Below are 27,458 nucleotides of genomic sequence, written 5' to 3'. Positions count from 1 at the left end.
GCCATCGATGAATAGCAGATTAGTGGGAGTGTCAGATGTCTGCACCCCACCAATCAGCATTTTCAACACTAAAGACAAATCGTGTGATTGGTGCATGACCTGAAATGTGTGTGAGTATGTCCCCACGAGCACCGTGACCTGAAAGGAAGAGGCAGGGTGCTTTGAATGTTGGTTATGAAGTCTGGATGTGGTGAATGTCCCCATTTGGTGCATGACCTGAAATGTGTGTGAGTATGTCCCCGCGAGCACCGTGACCTGAAAGGAAGAGGCAGGGTGCTTTGAATATTGGAAATGAAGTCTGGATGTGGTGAATGTCCCCATTTGGTGCATGACCTGAAATGTGTGTGAGTATGTCCCCACGAGCACCGTGACCTGAAAGGAAGAGGCAGGGTGCTTTGAATGTTGGTTATGAAGTCTGGATGTGGTGAATGTCCCCACTTGGTGCATGACCTGAAATGTGTGTGAGTATGTCCCCACGAGCACCGTGACCTGAAAGGAAGAGGCAGGGTGCTTTGAATGTTGGAAATGAAGTCTGGATGTGGTGAATGTCCCCACTTGGTGCATGACCTTGTTGTGGAAATATCTATGAATTCACTAGATAGATAAGTTCTATAGTTCTAAAGTATTGTTCAATGTGTAGTCAAGTCTCTTATTAGATGTCTAGAAGACTGTGACCTTTAACTCTGCTTTCTCTAAACACAAAGTGTTCAGCACATTCTGTAATGTCCTAAGTAGTCTATCTATATTGCCTATGTGGCTATCGTTGGACATTAAGACCCAGGATAAGTTGAAGTATAAACACTTAGTATACTTGTTAACCAGTTTTCTGTGTAACCATATCATTTTCTTAGTAATTTCTTTGTCCAATACTGCCTCCAAAGGTAGGATGCTGCATTGGTACTGTGTACTCATAACTAAACTGAAATTCGTTGAAATGGAGCCCACATGACGAATATAACCCATGTTTATATATACTAACCAATTATCTTCTGTAAATTAACAGATGTTTTGTTACCTCACCATATGATATAATTGGAGGTATTTAACCTCGTCCATTGTAATTATACAATACAACCTTTTCCAAAACTCTACGACATTGTGTGGCGTAGATTTATTGGGCTTGCAAGCAAAGGGTAATGATAATTGCGGACACGAGTTAGGGTACCGTCACACTTTAGCGACGCAGCAGCGATCCCATCAGCGATCTGACCTGGTCAGGATCGCTGCTGCGTCGCTACATGGTCGCTGGTGAGCTGTCAAACAGGCAGATCTCACCAGTGACCAGTGACCAGCCCCCAGCCAGCAGCGACGTGCAAGCGACGCTGCGCTTGCACAGAGCCGGCGTCTGGAAGCTGCGGACACTGGTAACTAAGGTAAACATCAGGTTAAAGTGTGACGGTACCCTAATCCTGCTTGTGGAGCTCATTTGCATATAAATTGTGATGAGCAAGCACCAAAGTGCTCAGAAGAGGGGAAGGTGTCCGGATAATACTACTAGCAGGGAACAGCCTGCCTCAAGGTATCCCTGCCCTCTGGCGTACAGACCAAAGTGCCAGATGGAAGGCAAACCCAAGGATACACTCTTTGGAGACACGGTGGGCGGGGACAGCCTGGGAACACTCCTACAGTGTCACTGCAGAAGGCTTTACCGGCTGTCCCTTTCCACATTGACGCACATGGAGTTTCCATGTGTTCCCACCCACCAGCACGTCAAAGTGGGTGGGAAGAACAGGGACTTTGAATTTAGTAGTCCCTGCTCACATTTGTGAGGCGCTGGTGGGTGGGAACAACAGTGTGTCATCAGGGGGTTGGAGCCTGCCCCTGACGCGTCATATGACGCAAAAAGACGCTGCACACAGCCCAACCCGGAAGCACTCCAGGCCAGGCAGTGTCAGGAAAGTGACACCACAGCGCCGCCGACCGGAGGACGGACCCATTGACTGCTGGCAGCGTCTGCAGGAGCAGGGGAGTATAATTTCTTTTTTTGCCCTGACAGAACTCCTTTAAATCTCTATAATTAAATAACCTAAGTTGGTTTCTGCTGTCTGACCACCGTGCCTACCAAACAGTGAGAGAACTCCACACTGAAAAACTGGTGACAAAATTCCCTTGTTACAGTCATCTTAACATAAGAAATGACACTGGTTGACATCTATTAAAGGAATTTGTCACCAGTTTGATGCTAGCTAAACTGCCAACGGCCATGGAAAGGGAAAGTATACATCTCTGCTTTTAATTTAGACATTTTGCTGCCTTTGTTGTGCTGGTAAAGTCAGAGAGGCTACATCTTCACTGTAATGAGAGATTTCTGGGTATACCAATATATTTAAAAGCCCTAAGGCTATATGTACACGTTGCTTTTTTTTCAGCGCGGAAAAAAACGCACCCTCTGGCAGAGGGGAGAATTGTAAACAATGCTTTTTGAGAAAAACGCATCGAAAACGCATGCATTTTTCATGCGTTTTTCATGCGTCTTTTTAGGTGCGTTTTTTAAGACTTGTCAGTGTTAATAAAGTTGGTTGAACACAGACCTTTGGAAAAAAAAACCTGTGATATCATTTCCTTCTTCTCCACATTCTGTTTGGATAAATGGGAGGGCTTGCAATGGAAGGAGCACCATTTGAATTTTGGAAAAGTTGAAATAAACTTCGCGCACCATGTCACATTAGCAGAGCCCCTTGGGTACCTATACGTCAGAAAACCCCCACAAGTGACCCCATTTTGGAATCTGCACCCCTCAAGGATTTTAGTCAGGAGTATATTAAGCATTTTGAATCCACAGCTACTTCACCCAAAATGTTGCTGTAGCAACAATATTCTCACTTTTAGGCCCGTTTCACACGTCAGTGAAAAACACTGACGTTTTTCACTGGCGTGTAAAACATGCACATGTCCCTCCGTGTGCCGTGAATCACGGCACACGTGGGTTGTCTAAGTGCAATCCGGGCTCCGTTCTCCGTGGCCCGTGATTGCACTTAGTAATCAACTCACCTGCGCCCGCTCCCGCTCTCCATGGTGCTGATCGCTCCCGCGGTGCAGCATCCGGCCGGCGCTGACCCCCGCAGCAGCTGCTTACGGGTCGGCTGTGTCGCGCATCATGAATATGCGCGACAGTAATGAGCCGCCTCAGAAGCAGCAAGCTGCACGGGCTGCAGAGGACATCGCTGGACGCCGGGTGAGTAAAAATGATTTTTATTTTAAAAGCACGTTTTTTTCTGGCACGTGTTTCACGGACCACACCACTGCGTGGTCCATGGAACATCAGTGATGCCAGAAAAAAATGGACATGTCTCCATGCGGCAATCACGCACACGCGGGTACGCCGCACGGAGACACGTGCAGTGAAAAATCACTGACGTGTGGCAGACCCATTCATTATAATGGGTCTGCGTATGTCAGTGATTCTGGTACGTTTATAAAAAAGCACAAACGTACCAGAATCACTGACGTGTGAAAGAGGCCTAAGGCTATGTGGCCATGATCCAGCGACACGGCGTCTAGTACACAGTGTCAGCCTTCCTGCAGAGATGTGAGTGTTGTCCACGGGAGAACGCAGCTGCCCATGCCCACGATTTGGGTTCAGGCTGCTGTGGACTTTAGCTCTATTCTACCTTCAGAGAACACTCTCGTCTCCGCAGCATAAATTGACATGCTGATCCTCGGGAAGCCACGCCACCGGTCAGTTTATGCTGCGGAGAAAAGAAGCACAGTGGGCACGGGCTCTCCAAAAATCCTTCCACTGTGCTTCTACTGCACAACGCAGCGTTATGGACGCAGGGAAAACACTCAGCGCCCAAACCACTGCAAAACCTGATTGTGGGCACACAGCCTAAAAAGCGGCAATGGATGAATGGATGTCAAATATATATAACGTCCCACCCCCGCCTGCATATTCTAAGCTGGCACCTTTAGTACCTTTCATGTGGCACTAAAGAGTGCCTAGCTTAGTATTTATCCAAAAAAAAAAAAAAAAACAATGAAAAAAATGGCGTGGGGTCCCCCCTATTTTTGATAGCCAGTCAGGGTAAAGCAGACAGCTGTAGCCTGCAAACCACAGCTGGCAGCTTCATCTTGTCTGGTGATCAATTTGGAGGGCTCCCCAGGCTTTTTTTTTTTATTTATAAATAAAGAATTAAAAAAAAAAATAACGTGGTGTCCCCCCAAATTAGATCACCAGCCAAGGTGAAGCTGACAGCTGGGGTCTGGTATTCTCAGGGTGGGAAGAGCCATGGTTATTGGACTCTTCCCAGCCTAAAAATAGCAGGCCACAGCCGCCCCAGAAGTGGCGCATCCATTAGATGCGCCAATCCTGGCGCTTCGCCCCAACTCATCCCGCGCCCTGGTGCGTTGGCAAACGGGGTAATAAGGGGTTGATACCAGATGTGTAATGTCACCTGGCATCAAGCCCAGCAATTAGTGATGTCACGGCGTCTATCAGATACTAGACATAACTAATTGACAGTTAACAAAAGCAAAAAAAAATGACAAACATTTTTTATTAGAAAAAACACTCCCCAAATCATTCCCTTGTTCTCCAATTTAATCAAAAAATTTGAAAAAAATGGGTCCGCAGAAATCCATTTGGATGTCCAACGTCGGCTCTGGACCTTCTAGAATATGGGGGCACGTTCAGGGAACGTATCCCCCATTTTCTAGGAGGGCAGACCCTCCATGTGAGGAGAGTGGGTGCCAAAAATCTGCACCCACTCTCCCCGGGTCACAGCTGCAGAGTGCAGACTGCCGAGCAGCCAGCACAGCTCTCTGAACACAGTGCTGGCTGTCAGCTGCTCTGCTCATGTGACCGCACTGACCGGCGTCTGCTGTGAAGGAGGAGGGGGCCGCGGGGGATCAGCGCTGCGACCGGACAGGTAAGGGGGAATACCGGGGGGAATAGGGGGTGACCTGGCAGGGCCTGGGGGGCATTTTTCTGTCGCATGTCTCAAGGCACATGCGACAGAAATCATAGGAGCAGGGCGGCCGGTGCGCTACTGTGCGCGCGGCCATGTTGGATTTTCGGGAGGGGGGGGGGGTCGGGGCGGGCACTTTGGCGACACCGGGGCTTTCCAGGACTTTGCCAGGAAGTGAGGTCAACAGGAAGCCTCTTGACCTCACTTCCAGGTAAATGCCTGCGTTCTGTATGCCGACAAAGCCCGTGGACCGCAACAAAAAAGCAGCTCACTGCGTTGTAGCTGCGTTCTGACCCCACATCATTGATTCAATGGGGGAGAGAACGCAGCCACAACGCACAAAAGAAGTGACATGCTGCTTTTCTTTCCGCACCGATTTTTGGCATCCAAAACGCTGCGTTTAGAAACGCAGCGTGTGCACTGATTTTTCGGCTTTCTCATACACTTTGCTGGGAAAGCTGAACGCATGCAATTTGCCACTGAAACGCTGCGGTTCTAAACGCAGCGTTTCCGCGGTAAAAAACGCAACGTGTGCACACAGCCTTAATCTACCTACTATAGCTATTAAATAGCAAACTAACCCCTATTCATATTGCCCTCTTAAGGGCTCAAATACATCTGAAAATATTTCAGATTTCGGATCCGAAATTCGGACCCCATTGAAATGCATTGATTTCAATGGGGTAAAACACACGTCCGAATTTTTTTTGGCCGATCCAAAAAAAAAATTCGGATGCATGTCCGAATTTTCATTTTCAGACTGAATTTCAGCCCCATTATAATAAATGTGAAAAAAAAATTCTGTCCGAAATTCGGTTGTATTTGTAAACGGAACCAAATTTCAGGCCGAAATTTTTATTTATTTTTTTTCATTTTCCCATTTAATTTACATCCGAATTTTGGATGTCCAAAAAAAATTTCGGATCCGAAATTGCGCAAATTCAGACCCGAAATTCGGATCCGAAATTTTTTTCGATGTGTGTCTTAGCCCTAAGGGTGCTTCTTTATGTTACCTGATGTTTCAAAAATGGTGCTGCCTCAGTAACTGACTGCAGTGGATTCACATGATCAGCAGAGACAGGACATAATCAGGACTGGCTATCAACTAGGGAAAGATGGATACCCTCTAAAATGCATTAAAAAAACTGATTACTTACCACCATATTTTTTCATTCCACTAAAATTCGTACACGAAGTTCTTAAAATTTTCTGGCTCTCATCGAAATTGATGAGCTCGCCTCGATATTCTGCAACAAAACTCCCTTTTTTGATTTCAGTTTCCGCAAACACTCCTCTTCCTGTAGAAAATATTTATCATTACCTAAGACAGTCATTCTAAGGCATGACAATATTAAGGCAATTTAGTTAAAACTTGTTTTAACTCACCTTTAAGGGGATTGATGTATTTCATGGTCAGTCCAGGTTTGTCAGTGATGGCACTGACATAAGGTATGGCGTCTTTTTCGGGCGTTATCCTTCGCCTTTTCATTGTGAAAATCCAGTTGCCTATATCAAAGCAAATTCTACTACTTGTAAAGTATGCAGAAAATAAAATGTAGAGCATATAACATGAACTGCTTAGGAACGCATCATAGGTTAGTACTTAAAAGGATATTGTCATGTTCTAGTCATAATGCAAGCCGGACATTTGTCATGTTACCCTGTAATCGCCGGCCTGTTCTAATGCTCACAAGCCAAGATATAGGCTCAGCTGCTCAGGCTCCCCTCTGCCTTCTGTCTGGGTGCCCTGAGTTATGTCCCAGACACACATGTGCAGTAGGGAATATCCCTGCTGAGATGCCAGTGCTAGAGCACGCGTTTGCTGTGGAGTAGGGGATATGCCAGGGCTAGAGCACGCGTTTGCTGTGGAGTAGGGGATATGCCAGGGCTAGAGCACGCGTTTGCTGTGGAGTAGGGGATATGCCAGGGCTAGAGCACGCGTTTGCTGTGGAGTAGGGGATATGCCAGGGCTAGAGCACGCGTTTGCTGTGGAGTAGGGGATATGCCTGCTGAGATGCCAGTGCTAGAGCACGCGTTTGCTGTGGAGTAGGGGATATGCCAGGGCTAGAGCACGCGTTTGCTGTGGAGTAGGGGATATGCCAGGGCTAGAGCACGCGTTTGCTGTGGAGTAGGGGATATGCCAGGGCTAGAGCACGCGTTTGCTGTGGAGTAGGGGATATGCCAGGGCTAGAGCACGCGTTTGCTGTGGAGTAGGGGATATCCCTGCTGAGATGCCAGGGCTAGAGCACGCGTTTGCTGTGGAGTAGGGGATATCCCTGCTGAGATGCCAGGGCTAGAGCACGCGTTTGCTGTGGAGTAGGGGATATGCCTGCTGAGATGCCAGGGCTAGAGCACGCGTTTGCTGTGGAGTAGGGGATATCCCTGCTGAGATGCCAGGGCTAGAGCACGCGTTTGCTGTGGAGTTGAACCCTATGTGAGCAGTTCTTACCTTCAATGAGCAGAAGTCTCTTTTTTCAGATTTCAATATCTGTGGGTATCTGGCAGAAATATGGAATACTCTTAAAGACCCTGTACACCACTACTGCTAAGTGACATGACCAAGACTGTATCTGTGTCCCTACAACACGACAAATGTGTGTGTGAGCCTACATTGTGGGGTATATACAATATATTATAGAGCTGGGAAGGATCGTTCTAAGCAGTGAGCTGTTCCAGTATTAGTAGGAAAATACCCAGTAGAAGCCTCAAACACAGCACCAATACCTCCCATCAGTATCCCACCACAGTGCCATGTAACCCATGCCCTGCACTCCCATCTACACCAATACTATACAGGCACAAGCTAGTATATCTGACTAAAAGCCCCCAAAATATGAAGAACGGCCTATAGTTGAGTGTGGATATAAAATCTATGTGAGCAGAGCTAGAATAGAAATCACTGATCGCATTGAAGTCATTCTGACCATAAATCACCATGATATCAAGGTGAGGAGTTGTGTGTTACTGCTGGGAGGAAAGGGTTAACAGTGGAATATTAAGCTGCATTTCTGTGTGCTGTGTTGCTAGTCAATGTAACAATTCAGTATGAGCTGCTCTTGGTGCCGGGGGAGGGAGATGCTCTCCTGAGCAAGCTAGATGGGGAATGAACATGATATCTATATAGTGTAAGGGATATATATTCCACATACTCCGCTTTCAAGCGGCCGCAATTGCGTCCCACTTTTGCAAGAACGGACCGCAAATGCGGCCACAAAAACAGCAGCAGTGTGAATGAAGTGCAAATAGTAAATTTGACAAGTCATTTAAGGGTACGTTCAGACGTGGTGGATTTTTCACAAGGTTTTGCACGGAAATGCCACTGCGTCCACGCCCTCCATTATACCCTGTGTGAACTGCAAAAAGCAGTTCACACAGGGCGGAAAATTGCCACTTTGGAAAGCAGGCCGCAATTTTCAACCACATCTTGTCAATTTGCCGCTCGGATTTCTTGCGGAATACAAACGGAAATTGCTTATAGGTTAGAATTGAACCGCAGTCAGAGCGCTCTTGCAACATCTTAGCAGTGTATTTTTTGGCGCTTTTGCCGCACATAAGAGCGCCAAAAAAGCACCTCAAAACCTGCAGAAAAGGTGGAATTAATTTTGCCAATTGCAATAACAAGCATGAAGTCTGTGACAGAATTACCTAACAGATGAGAATTATGGCTCGTCCACACATGCCGGATTTGTGGCGGCTGATCCGTAGCCGCCATCAAAACCAGTACTGATGTCATTGGTCGGATTATTTTCATCCGGAAATTGATCTGGACTGCCGTTATTCTCAACCGCATCATGTCAATTTGACGGACAGGATCCGTCCGATAATTTGACATGCTAGAATGGCAGAAACCGTGGCTAAATATCAGCCACGGCTTCTTGCGGGAATTAGCGGTGGTAAGGAACTACCGCCGCTATTCCACCCTATTACTGCCATATATACGCCGACCAATTGGTATATATACTCTGGAATACCGCCGCATTTAGCGGCCAAAGTCCATACGGATTCCAGACGCCATACACCCGCAGCGTGTGGACGTACCCTTAGACTTAACTCAGATTTAAGGTCCGCTAAGAGGTCCCCTTATCCTTTATATATTACACATATATCATGTTTATTCACCAACTATTTAATCGCTTAGGAAAGTTACTGGAAAGCTGGGTATGTGGGATATATCTATTACACTGTATACTGTACATATATCATGTTCATTCCCCATGTCTCTTGCTCAGTACAGTTACTGGAAAGCTGGGTATATGGGATACTGTATATCCATTACACTGTATACTGTACATATATTATGCTCATTCCCCATGTCTCTTGCTCAGGAAAGTTACTGGAAAGCTGGGTATTTAGGATATATCTATTACACTGTATACTGTACATATATCATGTTCATTCCCCATGTCTCTTACTCAGTACAGTTACTGGAAAGCTGGGTATGTGGGATATATCTATTACACTGTACTGTACATATATTATGTTCATTCCCCATGTCTCTTGCTCAGTACAGTTACTGGAAAGCTGGGTATGTGGGATACTGTATATCCATTACACTGTATACTGTACATATATTATGTTCATTCCCCATGTCTCTTGCTCAGTACAGTTACTGGAAAGCTGGGTATTTAGGATATATCTATTACACTGTATACTGTACATATATTATGCTCATTCCCCATGTCTCTTACTCAGTACAGTTACTGGAAAGCTGGGTATGTGGGATATATCTATTACACTGTACTGTACATATATTATGTTCATTCCCCATGTCTCTTGCTCAGTACAGTTACTGGAAAGCTGGGTATGTGGGATACTGTATATCCATTACACTGTATACTGTACATATATTATGTTCATTCCCCATGTCTCTTGCTCAGTACAGTTACTGGAAAGCTGGGTATTTAGGATATATCTATTACACTGTATACTATACATATATCATGTTCATTCCCCATGTCTCTTGCTCAGTACAGTTACTGGAAAGCTGGGTATGTGGGATATATCCATTACACTGTATACTGTACATATATTATGTTCATTCCCCATGTCTCTTGCTCAGGAAAGTTACTGGAAAGCTGGGTATGTGGGATATATCCATTACACTGTATACTGTACATATATCATGTTCATTCCCCATGTCTCTTGCTCAGTACAGTTACTGGAAAGCTGGGTATGTGGGATACTGTATATCCATTACACTGTATACTGTACATATATTATGTTCATTCCCCATGTCTCTTGCTCAGTACAGTTACTGGAAAGCTGGGTATGTGGGATATATCCATTACACTGTATACTGTACATATATCATGTTCATTCCCCGTGTCTCTTGCTCAGTACAGTTACTGGAAAGCTGGGTATGTGGGATACTGTATATCCATTACACTGTATACTGTACATATATTATGTTCATTCCCCATGTCTCTTGCTCAGTACAGTTACTGGAAAGCTGGGTATGTGGGATATATCCATTACACTGTATACTGTACATATATTATGTTCATTCCCCATGTCTCTTGCTCAGTACAGTTACTGGAAAGCTGGGTATGTGGGATATATCCATTACACTGTATACTGTACATATATCATGTTCATTCCCCATGTCTCTTGCTCAGTACAGTTACTGGAAAGCTGGGTATGTGGGATATATCTATTACACTGTATACTGTACATATATCATGTTCATTCCCCATCTCTCTTGCTCAGTACAGTTACTGGAAAGCTGGGTATGTGGGATATATCCATTACACTGTACTGTACATATATTAAATTCATTCCCCATGTCTCTTGCTCAGTACAGTTACTGGAAAGCTGGGTATGTGGGATACTGTATATCCATTACACTGTATACTATACATATATCATGTTCATTCCCCATGTCTCTTGCTCAGTACAGTTACTGGAAAGCTGGGTATGTGGGATATATCCATTACACTGTACTGTACATATATTATGTTCATTCCCCATGTCTCTTGCTCAGTACAGTTACTGGAAAGCTGGGTATGTGGGATATATCCATTACACTGTATATATATCATGTTCATTCCCCATGTCTCTTGCTCAGTACAGTCACTGGAAAGCTGGGTATGTGGGATACTGTATATCCATTACACTGTATACTGTACATATATTATGTTCATTCCCCATGTCTCTTCCTCAGTACAGTTACTGGAAAGCTGGGTATTTAGGATATATCTATTACACTGTATACTGTACATATATCATGTTCATTCCCCATGTCTCTTGCTCAGTACAGTTACTGGAAAGCTGGGTATGTGGGATATATCCATTACACTGTATACTGTACATATATTATGTCCATTCCCCATGTCTCTTGCTCAGTACAGTTACTGGAAAGCTGGGTATGTGGGATATATCCATTACACTGTATACTGTACATATATTATGTTCATTCCCCATGTCTCTTGCTCAGTACAGTTACTGGAAAGCTGGGTATGTGAGATATATCCATTACACTGTATACTGTACATATATCATGTTCATTCCCCATGTCTCTTGCTCAGTACAGTTCCTGGAAAGCTGGGTATGTGGGATATATCCATTACACTGTATACTGTACATATATCATGTTCATTCCCCATGTCTCTTGCTCAGTACAGTTACTGGAAAGCTGGGTATGTGGGATATATCCATTACACTGTATACTGTACATATATCATGTTCATTCCCCATATTTCTTGCAGAGTACAGTTCCTGGAAAGCTGGGTTTGTGGGATACTGTATATCCATTACACTGTATACTGTACATATATTATGCTCATTCCCCATGTCTCTTGCTCAGGAAAGTTACTGGAAAGCTGGGTATTTAGGATATATCTATTACACTGTATACTGTACATATATCATGTTCATTCCCCATGTCTCTTGCTCAGTACAGTTACTGGAAAGCTGGGTATGTGGGATACTGTATATCCATTACACTGTATACTGTACATATATCATGTTCATTCCCCATGTCCCTTGCTCAGTACAGTTCCTGGAAAGCTGGGTATGTGGGATATATCCATTACACTGTATACTGTACATATATCATGTTCATTCCCCATGTCTCTTGCTCAGTACAGTCACTGGAAAGCTGGGTATGTGGGATACTGTATATCCATTACACTGTATACTGTACATATATTATGTTCATTCCCCATGTCTCTTGCTCAGTACAGTTACTGGAAAGCTGGGTATGTGGGATACTGTATATCCATTACACTGTATACTGTACATATATTATGCTCATTCCCCATGTCTCTTGCTCAGGAAAGTTACTGGAATGCTGGGTATGTGGGATATATCCATTACACTGTATACTGTACATATATTATGTTCATTCCCCATGTCTCTTGCTCAGGAAAGTTACTGGAAAGCTGGGTATGTGGGATATATCCATTACACTGTATACTGTACATATATTATGTCCATTCCCCATGTCTCTTGCTCAGTACAGTTACTGGAAAGCTGGGTATGTGGGATACTGTATATCCATTACACTGTATACTGTACATATATCATGTTCATTCCCCATGTCTCTTGCTCAGTACAGTTACTGGAAAGCTGGGTATGTGGGATATATCCATTACACTGTATACTGTACATATATTATGTCCATTCCCCATGTCTCTTGCTCAGTACAGTTACTGGAAAGCTGGGTATGTGGGATACTGTATATCCATTACACTGTATACTGTACATATATCATGTTCATTCCCCATGTCTCTTGCTCAGTACAGTTACTGGAAAGCTGGGTATGTGTGATATCTATCCCTCATCATCCACATTACGAGCCTTGTGTACACTTATATTCATAATCCACATTATGCAACCCTATGTGCAGTCACCCCAAACATATAAAGAGCAACATACAGCATAAAATAGAGAGTTGTTTGCTGTGGAGTTGAACCCTATGTGAGCAGTTCTTACCTTCAATGAGCAGAAGTCTCTTTTTTCAGATTTCAATATCTCTGTGGGTATCTGGCAGAAATATGGAATACTCTTTACTGCTAAGACCCTGTACACCACTCCCACTAAGTCATATGACCAAGACTGTATCTGTGTCCCCACAACACACTTTAAACAAATTTGTGTGAGAGCCTGCAGTACCTCGGTTTGCCAGAGGTGGAATCTTGAGGCTTTTCTGAAGTGTGTATCAGCTTGCAGTACCACAAAGGCACCAGAGAGGGAGTGTACACACATTGAGCACACGCAGTCATACACACTCATACACACTTTCTCTTATATATGTGTATAAAGAGGACACTTGAGATTTTGATGCTAGGTATATAAACAAGGTCTTCTCCATTGATTAGCATTGGCAGCTTTGTGGGGACCTGATTTTTGGTCCCCACGAAGACAGAGGTCCCCACACTGTTGGTGTGTATTCAGGTCCATGTCCCCACAAGTATAGCAAAACAAGTACACACACACACGTTTTTCCAAGAATGGTGGTGAGTGTGGAGGGCTTGAGGGGTGGAGTCTGAGCTGGGGTGGGGTGTAATATCCATGGATGCAGCATAAATGGTTGAAATCGGAAGACCTCTAAAAAACGAGATCAGACGTGATGGATTTGGAGGTGCAGATTCTCCAGCACAAATTTGTAATTTATTGTACATTTGAAGAGATTAATTTTCTTAGGATATAAAAAAAAAAATGGCCTCCTGTCCTCGTTTGTTTCCTGGGAAACTTGGTAAAAAATCAGTAGGGAGGGCACCAAAGGGCAGTTTTGCACAGGGCACCATTCAGGCTAAGGCCGGTCCTGGGTGCAGGCACACCAAGGAGAGCCATTTTCAATTCTCTGAATGGCTTTCACTGGGGTTAAAGTAACATTTTTGGATATAGTGTGTGAAAAGAAAAAAAAAACCTGTCCTCTCTCCCCCGAAAATACTGTTTTTTTATGGATGGCTTAATGTGAGCAGAGAACTGAACTGCCCAGTCAATTAATTCCATTCTACTCATTACTTGGATTGAGCACTTACAGAGCGTCTGACATGCTCGACTCGAGTATAGAGCACCCGAGCATTTTACTGCTCACCCATCTCTAGTTATTTCCAGAACATGAATCACAGATCAGTGGATTACAATCCCAAAATAAGTAAAGTTGTCAAACACAATCAATTGCTAAAACTGCTCACGATATAACCTGCATGTCATAGGCTTTTGCCCACTTTGTTGCCCAGAGATATGTTCTGCAATGACAGGTTGCACATGCTCAGTAGATACCTGCTATTTTTCTATAGTGAGCATCCTTTTCTTAGTTTGCAGTGACATGGCGCATATGTGATTGTGATGCGCCCACAGGGTCCCAAGGGTTACTTGTAACCGGGCCGGTGTTGATTCGGGTTGCCACAGCGGCCAGGCCCGGTTTCGTGAACCCGACAGTGTCAATAAATGGGGGAATGATGAGGATGGGGATTGTAGTTGTGATGCCCCTGCGGTAACCAGGTGTCACAAAAACAAGGTAACAGCTCGGATCCTACATGACTATGCCAGTCAGTACACACACACTAGCACACCAGGATATTTACACTCACAACCAGGGTGGGAGACCCCCTTTAGAGCCAGGTGACAGGGCTGGGCACTGTGAGCCAACAGGCAGCCAACTGGGAAGGGAGGGACCAGACCTGGAGGAGGAGAGAGTGACCTGGGAAGTGTGGCTAGTCCGTCGTAGAAAGGAACAGAAAGAGGAAGGAGTTAGTGAGTTAGTAGGAAGGAGTGAGAGAGGAAGGAGTAAAAGGAAAGGTGTCAAGACAGACAACAGACTCTTGAGAGACATTGAAAGTAACAAAGAACCCGCAAAGACCTGAGTAGAAAGATCAGCCACTCAGAGGAGAAAAGTAGCTGGAGAGCGAGAGAGCAAGCTCCAAGGACAGAGGGATTCTATGGGGTGGACATCCAGGGCTCACAGTACTTTGCACACACGGGGTGCAGATCCCAGAACAGACTAGGACTTCAAGCCATCTGTTAACTCTTCCAGGCAGGTGGGTTTCCCGGACTCATCTGCCACCACCAACGTCCAAGGCATCAGCAGCAAAGAGGGGACTGGGAGAAATTCCTTTCAATAGTTCAAACTGCCTGCGGCAGGACCCAGACACCAGAAAGACCTCCAAGTGCTCAACGCCAGAGAGGACTGACAAATACACAAGAATGCATCTTTGGTAGAGTGGCACCAGGTTGGCTGGCACAGCTGTAAGGACACGGGCGCACCTGGGATCCAGCACCTCCCCAGGACGCGAATCCAGTAAGTAAAAACAAGCAAACTGCACTCCCAGTCTGGACTGACTTATTGCTGTGCGCCTCCACGTTAACCCTTCACCTACCCCTGGGGAGAAGCCCTGCTCGTGGAGGGCTCCACCATCAACGCTGCCCCCATCCATCATCCCCAGCGGGAACCTGCAGCGGCGGCCCTACCATCCCTGGCCGCAAACCGCGAGTGGCGTAGTCGGACTTTTTATTATTTTATTTTTCTTTACTTTTCATTTAAAACTGGTCGACGGTGACCCCTCGAGCCATGGACTGCCCGGATCTGGGCAGCTCAGCTGCCCTGGGGCGCGACATAGTTATTTGTGACGCCACCTGTAGTGTGTGGCCAAGTCTTAGCCGCAGCTGCAGGAGGTCTTCTCTAGGGCGGATGATAACGCAGCTCGGATGGAAAAGCTCTCCACAGGCAGAGCTCAGGCCCCAGGGAGGAGTAGTAGTCCACTATATTAAAGTTGCAGGGTTCAAGGAGGTCAAGAAAGGGGCAACACAGTGGTTGTAATCAAAGTTCTTTATTCACTGATATGTCACTGCCTTTGGATTGCCGGTCCCAGCTAGCCTGGGCTCCAGACGATCCTGGATAGTTCGGAGATCAGATTCGGTGGGTTTCTCTGTGAGTCCTTCCTCTCTGGGATGTTTTGTATGAGTCCCGGCGGCTTGAAGCTACACTGGGACCAGAGTCTTTGGATTTGACTCCATTCCTGTCCCGTATGGCAGGCAGCGCGAGTCTGTTACGGGTGCCGCTATTGTGTCATGACTCCTGGCTCTATATGCTGCTGTGCCCCGGGCACTTGGTGTGCGCCAGAAGACTTGAAATCCTCTGCCCAGCAGATTCTGCTGGTGGGACGTGCAGTGCACACCAGCCTAGGGCTCTGCACCCTGTTCTCTGTGCGCCCATTCCTGTGGGAGCTATATCGTAGCCCTCAGCGACCGTGTCTTCCACGTCTCACTTGTTCCCTGTCCGTCACTGTCCGATGACTGACTGAATGGCTGTGTGTGTGTGTGTGTATCACCTTACTCCCCGTGTCAGGCTCATCCCCCTTGGTTCCTGAACTAGTGAGCAGAAGGTCCACTACATTAGTGATGGCCACCCCCCCCCAAGTCTCTACCTTAGCCCAATCCCAGTGAGAGGGCAACTAAACTGTGTTTTGGTGGATTGTGGTGGTTTTACCAGTGATGACCTCCTCTTTATCCAAGGTAAATACTGCACCCCGGATGAGGTGCAGTACCCTGTGGCTCCTGAAGCCACAGGGGCGCCACAATTGCACTGTCATCTCTACAGAGAGTTGACCTGTTGCTGTCTAAAGAGTAGCAGCGATCCTCCTCTACAGCTGCGCCCTGGCTATGTGAGAAACAAAGCAGAGCAAGAGCAGGAGCACAGATGGTTTTTCTAATCAAAAGTTTGAATATTTCTGTCAATATTGATTATAATTTTACACCTCCTACATAAGAATATGTAGCGTCCGTCCCTGAAGCCATCAGGAGCTACAAGGAACTGCATCTTGTCAAAGATGCAGGTCCTACCCCCAGAGACCCAGAAGGCCAGTGCCGGTAACAACAAAACACACATATAATCCCTGTTTTTCCCTTCCCCAAGGACTGGTGACAGGCTAGGGTTGGACCCAATGGATGACCACCTAGGGGTGGAACCAATCCAGTCCACTAAATGACAACCAGGGAGGAGGGGTCAGACAGTCAATAAGTGGAAGTGAAAGGAGACAGACGTAACAGTACTGACGGGAGAGTGTAACAGTGACCTGTCAGGCTCAGGCGTGTGCTTGCCGAAGGAGTACGGTGGAGTACTCTTGGAAGCATAGCTCCGACGGGGTGCAGAGCCCTAGGTCAGGAAAACGCTCCAGGCAGACCTGATAAACTCTGCACGGTGAGGGTGTGACGCCCTGGCAAAACCAGGTAGTCACAAATAGGCCCCTGCATAACACCTTCCCTCACTAGGAAACACACAGCCAACCAGTAAACCCTAGTCACTCTCCTTAGGGACAGATAGACACACCAGTGGGCATGACCAGGCGGTTGGAACACGCCCACCCAGGGGGCCCGGGGGCCGGAAAAGCAGTCAGTCAAGTCAAGTCTGTCTTAGAGTTCAGTTTGGAGAGGAGTGTGGGCTGGACCTAGGGGTAGCTCCAGCAGTGAAGTCCAAGTTGAGCGGTACCAGGGTAGGAGCCCTGGTGCCTTGGCTAGGAGGCAGACGGTGGTCTCCATCAACAGGAGACGGGAAGACGGCTCGGTGGAACCGAGGTGGACCAGGACAGGGTAGGAGCCTGCCGATACCGACACGGGAAACCGAGCAGGAAACCGTAGCACAAAGGGCGGTACTCGGACCCTGAAGCCAGGAATCAGAACCTACTGGAACTGGTTAATTAACCAATTGAGGCCAGGACTAGAGATCCTGTCCCACCCAAAGTCCCTCATAGAAGACAACAGCCCACCGATTAGGGATAAGAGGTCACCGCCAAGGCTCATAGATCCCACGGGCCAGCGTCTGCGGGCACGGCTCCTTAGGCCACATCCAGCCGGGAGCGGACTCCTGAGTTTCACACTAGGAAATTCCACCTTACACAAAGCAGTGCAGGAAAAGGATAGAGACCACCAGCCGAGTGGGGGACCAGAACGCAACCGGCCGCGGCACCGGCCACCATCACCTTGGTTTACCAGAGACTCGTGTGTGTTTACTAACAATGAGTACACCAGCACCCCTGCGGTCACCATCTCTCCTGCACCAGAGCCACCGGGTCCCGGGGTCACCATCCCTGCCCATGGAGGGGTTAACAGCTTGCTGCACAACATCTCCCCCGGGTGCCCCGTAACAGCAGCGGTGGTGTCCCACCTCACCACACACCGTGGGTTGCGTCACGAACTTATTTCGGCCTAGCCCGTACATCTACGTCCCCTATTTATTCGGCGTGTCCGCGAGACCCCTGGGTCCGGAGACCCTCAAGCCACCACCCCTGAAGGTCCGGGCCTGAGCAGCGACCGGCTGCTGGCTCGGGGGCGGCACAAGGGGACCATCTAGGACCTCACTTACCTTAAAGTCCGGGGCACTAGAAGTGACGGGAGAACCAGGGACTGGAACAGAGCACCGACCCTACAGGGTTTAAACTGCCCGCCGTACGGACTAAGACAGAAAGACTACCAGGAGGGGACCCCCAGACGCTCCAAGCCATGGGGACCAACCAACCAGAGACAGGTGCAGGGGAAAGAAGCCACCAGGTTACCACACCGGCACTGGGACTAAGGGGATCACTGGTGAGGAACAGCCTCCATCAGGTTGCAAGCATCACCATCATGAGTAAAGAACCAATTACACTGCAATCCCTTGTGTGGTCTACCGTCTTTATGGTACTGATAATGGACTTAAACATCAAGTACCATAATTTGTCCCCTGAGGCTTAGCCCTACTTGCGGAGGGCAGCAACATCCAGGTTGCCATTAACATCAGCCCCAGCAGTGAGAGACTGTGCAGCGGCGGCTCCGTCCATATAACTGTTAATACTATTTAGAGGGCACCACCCATAGGATCTAATAATCCAACATGAATTAAGGGATCACCCCAACACACCAAATGTTAATATAGAGAAAGAAGAAAAGGTGGTGTGGAAAATGAGGGATACACCTTTAGAGAAAATACATAATAGGTCTTTTATTGACATATAGATGGACACAAACACTGTTAAACCCATTTAAAAAGACAAATAGAAAGCCTCCCTTACCTTAATTGATCCCTATAGGGAGAAAAAACAGCCCCCGCCTTGCATTAAATCAGGGGTCTCAAACTCGGCTGGGTGTATGGGCCGCACAGAGGAAAAAAAATAATTTGGGGGGGCCGCATTCTTTGCAGGACAAAGTGACATTTTTATTGGTACTAATATATATATATATATATATATATATATATATATATATATATATATATATATATATATATATATATATATATATATATATATATATATATATATATATATATATATATATATTTTTACACACCTTGGGATCACTGATTTTGAACATTTTCCCTTGTTCATTATAGCAAACGTGCACATTCTTTGTTTAAATATAAACATTTTTTTTTATATATTTTATTCCTTTCTTGTAACTCTTACAATTAGCACTATATAGAAATTTTGACCAACATCTTTTAGTAATGTTCCCCATATTGTTGTAACGTGCCCATCCTTGTCCCCTTGTAGTATTGTGCCCCATCCCACAGTAATGTGCCCATCCTTGTCCCCTTGTAGTATTGTACCCCATCCTAGTCCCCATCCCACAGTAATGTGTTCATCCTTGTCCCCATCCTAAAGTAATGTTCCCCATCCTTGTCCCCATTTTGTAGTAATGTGCTCATCCTTGTCCCCATGTTATAGTAATGTGTTCATCATTGTCCCCATCCTATAGTAATGTCCCCAATCTATAGTAATGTGTCCATCCTTGTCCCCATGTTATAGTAATGTTCCCCATCCTTGTCCCCTTGTAGCAATGTCCCCATCCTATAGTACTGTCCCCATTCTATAGTAATGTGCCCATCCTTCAGTAATGTGCCAACCTTGTCCCCACACTATAGTCATGTCCCCAGCATTATCCCTATTCTATAGAAATGTTTCCCATCCTTGTCCCCTTGTAGTAATGTCCCTATCCTACAGTAATGTGCCTACCTTGTCCCCATCCTGTAGTAATGTCCCCATCCTATAGTACTGTGCCCACCTTGTCCCCATCCAATAGTATTGTGCCCATCCTTGTAATGTCTCCATCCTATAGTAATGTCCCCAGCCTTATCCCCATCCCATAGTAATGTGCGCACTTTGTCCCCATCCTGTATTAATGGGTCAGCAGCTCTCCTCACCTTCCACAGACGCCGGAGTGAAGCTGAGGGGAGTGGTCTCCGGCCCCAGATCCACAGTGTTTGGAGAGATCGGTCACAAGCGCGGTCTCTCCAATCAGAGCTGGGGGCGGGTGAAACACAGGTCACTGAGCTCCAGCCAATGATCAGCCAGCTACAGCTGCCCTGATCTTGGCTGGATTTCAATGTTTCAATGATTTTCAATGGCTGAAACATTAGTGGCTGTGATTGGCTGACGAACGCCGCTCAGCCAATCACAGCCTCCGTAGGTCCGGGGAGGAGACACCACCCCTCCTGAGGTCCCCTCCTCCCCGAATCTAAGGTATTTGCAGCGATCGCAGCCACCGGGGCCGCGATTTCACCATGATGTACTGGGTATGTCATGGGTCCTTAAGTACCAGGGAGCCATAACGTACCCAGTACGTCATAGGTCGCTAAGGGGTTAACGTCCAACACACACACACACAAACACACACACATACACCATTCCTCTCACCTGTGCCGCGCTCCCTCCGCTGCCTCATCTCTGCTTCGTGCGGCCCCCAGGCCCGTGCCCCCGGTCACTATCGCGGCAGGTGCAGTGTCACTGTCAGTGATTTATGTGAGATGATTGTATTCCGGTGCGAGAGCGCAGCGCCTGCAACACATTCATCTGACATACAGTGCAGACAGTGACACTGCAGCTGCCGCGATAGTGAACAGGGGCAAGGGCCTGGGGGCCGCACCAACTACCCTGAGGGGCCGCATGCGGCCCGCGGCCCGCTTATTTGAGACCCCTGCATTAAATGATATCCACAGTATACAGGCAAATTATATACAGGTCTAGGTTAATATGGATACATATCAGAGATCACTAGAATAACAGAATAGTAGGTATAAGCATAAACCTTGCACCAAAATAGATAGAAGGAAAAAGTTCACATACCCATCAATCATATGAGCAACATACATAAATTGGCAGCAATGAATGTAAACCTATATGATAGAGAGAGATCCCTGAGAACCAGTACCCAAATAATACCATCCAGTGCTGGATTTACCAGATAAGGAGATCCATAACAAGAAATGGCAAGGGTGGGATAGCAAATTCCCAACGCGTATCGCTGTCCCATAGGGCAGCTTCGTTAGGGGTAGAACTTGGGTTCTGGACATGACAGATTATAATTCTTGGGTGAGGATTATCTGGGTCCAGAGTGCGTAGAGCTCAGCGGGCCCTCTCAGGTTCAATGTGAGTGCCAGGTGGATGGTCCAAGAAGCCGTTGACAGGTTATAACTCTGGAACGCTTCAACGGATGCCAGTGATTCTAAGACTATGTTTTCATGACATATTGTATTTCACGAAAGTGGTAAATTTAAGACGACATCTTTTGCGCTTATTTGTAAAAATACCAAAACTTTAGCGAAAAATTAGAAAATTTCACAAATTCCAAACTTTTTATGTGCATAAATCCGAGAGTTCTGTCACATAAAATAGTTAATAAATAACATTACCCCCATGTCTACTTTACATCAGTGCAATTTTTGAAACATAATTGTTTTTTGTTAATAATAATAAGTTAGAAAGGTTCAAAGTTTATCAGCAATTTCAAATTTTTTCAACAAAATTTACAAAATATTTTTTTATGGACCCCATCATACCCATAAGTGACCCCATTCTGAAAACTGCACCCTTCAAACTGCTGAAAACCACATTCAAGAAGTCTATTGACCCATTAGATGTTTCACAGGAACTAAAGCAATGTGGAAATATAAATTAAATTTTACTTTATCCCACAAAAATGTTACTTTAGACCCAAATTTAGCATTTTTGAAAAAGGGTAACATGAGAAAATGCACCATACAATTTATTGTGCCATTTCACCTGAGTATGCTGATACCTCACATATGGCACACGGCAGGGCTCGGAAGGGAAAGAGTGCCATTTGAATTCTTGAATGCAAAATTAGCTGGAATCACTAGTGGACGTTATGTCGCATTTAGAATGCTCCTGATGTACCTAAACAGTGGAACTCCCCCACAAGTGACCCCATTTTGGAAACTAGACCCCTCAGGGAATATATCTAGACAGTTCTTGAGCACCTTGAACCCCGTGTTCTGCCGTGAAAATGAAAAAATATATTTTTAATTACAAAAATGCTGCTTTAACCTCAAATTTTTCTTTGTCACAAAGGTAACTGGAGATAGTGGACCATACAATTTGTTGTGCGATTTCTTCTGAGTTCGCCACTACCTCATATGTGGTCAAAAATTACTCTTGAGGCACAGTGCAAAGTCACTGACATGATTTTTTTTAGTGTTTCTTAAAGCCAGAAAATTGCCATTTGAAATGACTTTAGTTTTGTGCCATGTCTGTGATCTGCTTTTTTTTTTTTAAACAAAAGTAAACAACTGAATGAACATCCTCAGAGCCAGGTGATTCCATAATTTTTGCCAGGGGTTGTAGAGGGAACAACAAATTTACACTGTTATACAAGCTGCACACTGACCACTTTATATTGTTTTAAAGTGACAGATCTTCATCGTTGTCCCATGAAAAAATATAATAAAAAATTTACAAAAATGTAAGGGGGTGTACTCACTTTTTATATATTTATATATATATATATATATATATATATATATATATATATATATATATATATATACTGTACATAGCAATACTGTGGTATTGTTTGTATAGTACAAGCCATCAGATGATTGCAGGTTAACGCCCCTAAGGGGACTAACAAATACAGTAAAAAGTGAAAATAAATGATTTAAATATGAAAATAAATAAACAAATAAATAAATAAATAAAAGCTCGAGCCACTCCCCTTTCCCCCCATTTAAAATTAGTATTAAAAAACTACACATACTTTTTATCGCTGCATGCGTAAATGTTTGTGTTATTAAAATATAAAACAAGTTAATCCAATCGGTAAATGGCGTAATGAGAAAAAAATCAAAACATCAGAATTGCGGTTTTTCACCCACTGTAACAGCGGTAAAAAATATAATAAGAGGTGATCAAAACATTGTATTGTCCCCAAAATGGTATCAATAGAAACATCGACTTAGTGAGCAAAAAGCAAGTCCTTAAACAGCTCCATATCCCGAAAATTGAAAACATTATGGCTCTTGAAAAATGGCGACACAAGTGAATTTTTTTCATTACTTAAATAAAACAAAAACTATGTGTGGCACCCCTTAGGCTTCAGTCGCCACAGAGTACTGCATCTCATTTAAGGTGCAGTATTCATCTCGGGTAAGAAGGAAGTTAATCACTGGTGTTTCCACATTTCACTTTACATACAGCTTAGGTGCCTTCTCACTAGGGTAGGCGGAGGGTGGCCATCATGGCATGGGACTTTCCCAGTCACTAGGACAACCACCTGGGGGGTGGGTACAACTTGGGGTAGAAGTAGGAGCAACCTTCACACAATTATCAGTCAACTTAAGCAAGCATTGTTGACCTTAGGGAGATCAACACGTGATGGTGTCTCCGCAGTGGATATGTTGATCTCCCTAAGGTCAACAATGCTTGCTTAAGTAGTCTTTTACTAGGCATTGCCCCCACTAGCCAGATTCCTACTCCACACTGATGAGGGGCAAATACCCCGAAACGGCTGTCTGTGGATGGATACCATGTTTGGTATAGGTGGTCTCCTTGACTGGAGACTGCCCTTCCCGTGGTTGTTCCTTCCCGGTGAAAGACCTGGCTAGTTTCCTGGCAGCGTTGAGAAACACGTGATGGTGTCTCCGCGGCTTTCTTATTTACAATTATCAGTCAAGTCGGGACTACAGTTCTGGCGACACAACACCATTCTCATCAACTTCTTTCTTCTCAGAGCCTGAGGCTTGGAGCAGGAAGCTCAGCCCAGGTTCTTTACTTCATCAAGGGGTAACTCTTGTGAGAGGACACACTCTGACACAGGTGGTGACCTCTAACTTATCCGGGATAGTCTGGGGCAAATCACAGCAGAAATCGACACTCTGTGGGCAGCTATGATACAGTGAGTAAAGACCTTGAACCGCAACGACTGTGTCAACCCATCCTTGCCGGCGTCCCTCGCTTCGGCGCCAACGGCCACCACCACCATCATCCTCCCCTGGGGCCTGGCTCTACCTGTGGGGAGCCGAACCATCTGAGCTGCGACACAATCCGCCCCAAAGGCCAGCATCCACAGCGGCGGCTAATCACTGGCCGCATACCACAGGTGGCGTTACAAAACAACTACTCCCGACATCCTCACCATCATTCCCTTGTCCATCCCTTTTATTGACACAGACAGGGTCATGAATCTGGGCAGGGCCACCTGTGACATCCCCTGACCCTCACCAGCCCGGTGACGAGTATTCCTGATACCCCGTGGGGCCCATTATATGCATGTTTGATTGCTAGGACACATGGACATGATATATGGGGACCTTTGTCTAGCGTTCACTGTCATAGACCATGTCGACACCCGTATTACCTGGATAGCCATTAGTTTGAATGGTCGGCTAAACACCATGTAATTGCCATAGGTTGAATGTGCTCCATTAACTGTGTGCACCAATTTATATACTTATAGATATAGAAACCAATGTCATAATGTATTCTACTCTTTAGGTATCAGGTGATGGAGTTGGAGTGGTCGCTATATGTAAAGGAGCTGAGGTGGCTTTGGCTATGGCGTCCTACCTGCCTCAGGTCGCTGCTACAGTATGCATCAATGGATTCAATGCCGTGAATGGCAGCAACCTATTTTATGGTGATCTCTTTATTAAAGCCATACCCTACAAATTGGAAAGAATTTTATGCATAGACTTTTGGTCCATCAGCTTTACCAACGCCATCAACGATCCAAGAAAACCAGAATACCAAGACTCTATACTTCCCCTGGAGAAAGCCAGAGGCCCCATCCTCTTTATGGCGGGAGAGAAAGACCAGCATTTCAATAGTTTGTTGTTTGCGAGAGAAGCAAAATCCCGGGCAGAAAAGCATGGCAAGAAGGATGTATATGTGCAATGTTATCCAGGAGCGGGGCATCTTATAGAGCCTCCTGGTTTCCCTTTCTGTCCAGTATCACAAGGTTCGCTCTTTCCGTTTCCTGTGACTTGGGGTGGAGAACTTCTTCCTCATTGTAGAGCGCAAGAAGCTTGTTGGAAAGCGCTTCAAGAATTTTTCCGTAGCAATATTAGGTGCTCTCGACGGAATAAATTGTGATCATTTCTATTAATTGTGGAATCTAGGTCCCTCTTGCATCTTATGCACAAAGCTGAAAATGAAGATTATTGTAGTTCCATTGTCTAGACTGGTTAACGAATGTACATGTCTATATGTTAAGGGTATTAGTCAGTTGATTCATGCTGACCAAACCAAAGGCTGAATGAATCAGAGCCCAAATGCCGCCAGATTTGTTTTTCTCTGAAATGCTCCATTGTTAAATTTCCCTCCAGGATCTTAGGGAGCGATGTGACTAGTCCAGCCCTGCCCCCGGCTGTCTTCTTCCTGTTCTGCTCCAGGTTATTGACAGGTCTCTTCCTTCTCTGTGCGTAATGCGAAAGAGACTGAAAAGACAAAAGGCGCTAATAGGCTACTAACGTTACAAACGTTTATGGAATAAATATCAGATGTGCTGACCTGATACAGTTGTGAATTAGTCACAACTGCTATTGAAAGTGTGTAGGTTACGGCTGCAGCAGGCACCACGAGGAGTTAGCGTCAAAAGATCAAATAGAAATGGACTTCCCCGCTGTCGTAAGAAGATGGTCACGTTGATTTTATTACGCGTTTCAGATATCACATCTCCTTCCTCAGATAAATCACACATGTAAAACTATCAGACGTGCCTGGCATTCAGAAGCGCGGTCACAGCAAACACAGGTACGCGAGGCACTGCTGGTGATGCTGCATTGAATAGCATGTTAGGTCGCCCCTGTGGGCGTGCTAACATGCTAAGAGGGCGGCTAGTTGGGGGATATAATTTCCTTGGGACTAGTCCCCGCACTCATAAGATAAAAGATCTTTAGAAATACTTTTTCTAAAGATCCCTTTTTCTATGCTAGTGTATACAGGGACGGTTAGGCAGGGATTACCAATATGCACCCAGAACTACTCGGGATTCTAACTGCATATTACACCTGACAGGTTCCCTTTAAAGACTGCAGTTATCCCTGTTGCTTATGCACCTTTTTCTACCTCATTTTTTCCTTCCACTCAACTTTCCATTAATATACTTGGATACAGCACTTTGTGAACAGCCAGCTTCTTTACCAATGACCTTTTGTGGCTTACCCTCCTTGTGGATTATGTTAATTACTGCCTTCTGGACATCTGTCAAGTCAGCATACTTCCCCATGACTGTGTAGCCTACTGCACCAGACTAAGGGACCATTTTAAACGCTTAGGAAGCCTTTGCAGGTGTTTTGTGGTACTTATTCTAATTTTCTGAGATAATGACTTTTGGGTTTTCATTGGCTATAAGCCATAATCATCAACATTAACAGAAATAGACATGAAATAGGTCACTCTGTGTGTAATAACTATACAATACATGCGTTTCCTTTTTGTATTGAATTACTGAAATAAATTAACTTTTTGATGATATTCTAATTTTTTGAGATGCACTTGTATTTGCATAAAAACAATGGAAAAAACACAGGCAAAAAAAAAAAGAGTGCAAAAATACAACGTGTGAACATAGCCTAATGCGGGCGTCACACGGTACGATATATCTGGCGATATGTCGTCGGGGTCACGTCGTTAGTGACGCACATCCGGCATCGTCAGAGATATCGTACCGTGTGACACCTATGAACGAGCAGAAATACTCACCTTCTCGTTCATCGTTGACACGTCGTTCATTTTCATAATATCGTCCCTCCTTCTGTGCTCCAGTTGTTCGTCGCTCCCGTGGCAGCACACATCGCTCCGTGTGGCACCCCGGGAGCGACTAACACAGCTTACCTGCGTCCCGCCACCAATGCGGAAGGAAGGAGGTGGGCGGGATGTTTACGTCCCGCTCATCTCCGCTCCTATTGGCCGGCTGCCGTGTGACGTCGCTGTGACGCCGAACGTCCCTCCCCCTTCAGGAAGAGGATGTTCGCCGCCCACAGCGACATCGCCCGGGAGTAAGTGCGTGTGACAGGGGTTTAATGACTTTGTGCGCCACAGGTAACTAATTGCCCGTGACACACAAACGACGGGGGCAGGTGCGATCGCTTATGCGATTGCACGATTTATCGTCCCGTGTGACGCCCGCATATGTGCGCACATGGCATAGTGTCCATGCTGAAAATTCTGCAGCGATTTCGCAGCACATGTGCGCTTCAAATCGCTGCAGAAACACTGCGTCATGGATGCAGTGTGTCTGCAGAATAGATGCCGATTTCATGCCCTCGGGATGCTGCCTCTCCCATAGACAGAGTGGGAGCAGCATCCAAAGCGCACGAAATAAGTGACATGTTGC

At 45.7% G+C, this 27,458-nt stretch overlaps 1 protein-coding gene across 1 annotated transcript in view; it reads left to right on the top strand.

The window, feature by feature from the left end:
• The window catches only part of LOC142256216 (acyl-coenzyme A amino acid N-acyltransferase 1-like), a 38,175-nt gene extending 11,632 nt beyond the window's left edge, over positions 1-26,543 (top strand). Inside the window, exon 3 of the mRNA XM_075327787.1 lies at positions 24,617-26,543. Within this exon, the coding sequence (XP_075183902.1) occupies positions 24,617-25,213 (597 nt within the window). The 3' untranslated portion in view covers positions 25,214-26,543. The remainder of the gene's footprint in view (positions 1-24,616) is intronic.
• The last annotated feature ends 915 nt before the right edge of the window (positions 26,544-27,458 follow it).

The sequence above is a fragment of the Anomaloglossus baeobatrachus genome, chromosome 1 (assembly GCF_048569485.1).
Source record: "Anomaloglossus baeobatrachus isolate aAnoBae1 chromosome 1, aAnoBae1.hap1, whole genome shotgun sequence".
Taxonomy (NCBI): domain Eukaryota; kingdom Metazoa; phylum Chordata; class Amphibia; order Anura; family Aromobatidae; genus Anomaloglossus; species Anomaloglossus baeobatrachus.
The sequence above is the reverse complement of the archived record's forward strand: the minus strand, read 5'-3'. Positions and strand labels throughout refer to the sequence as shown.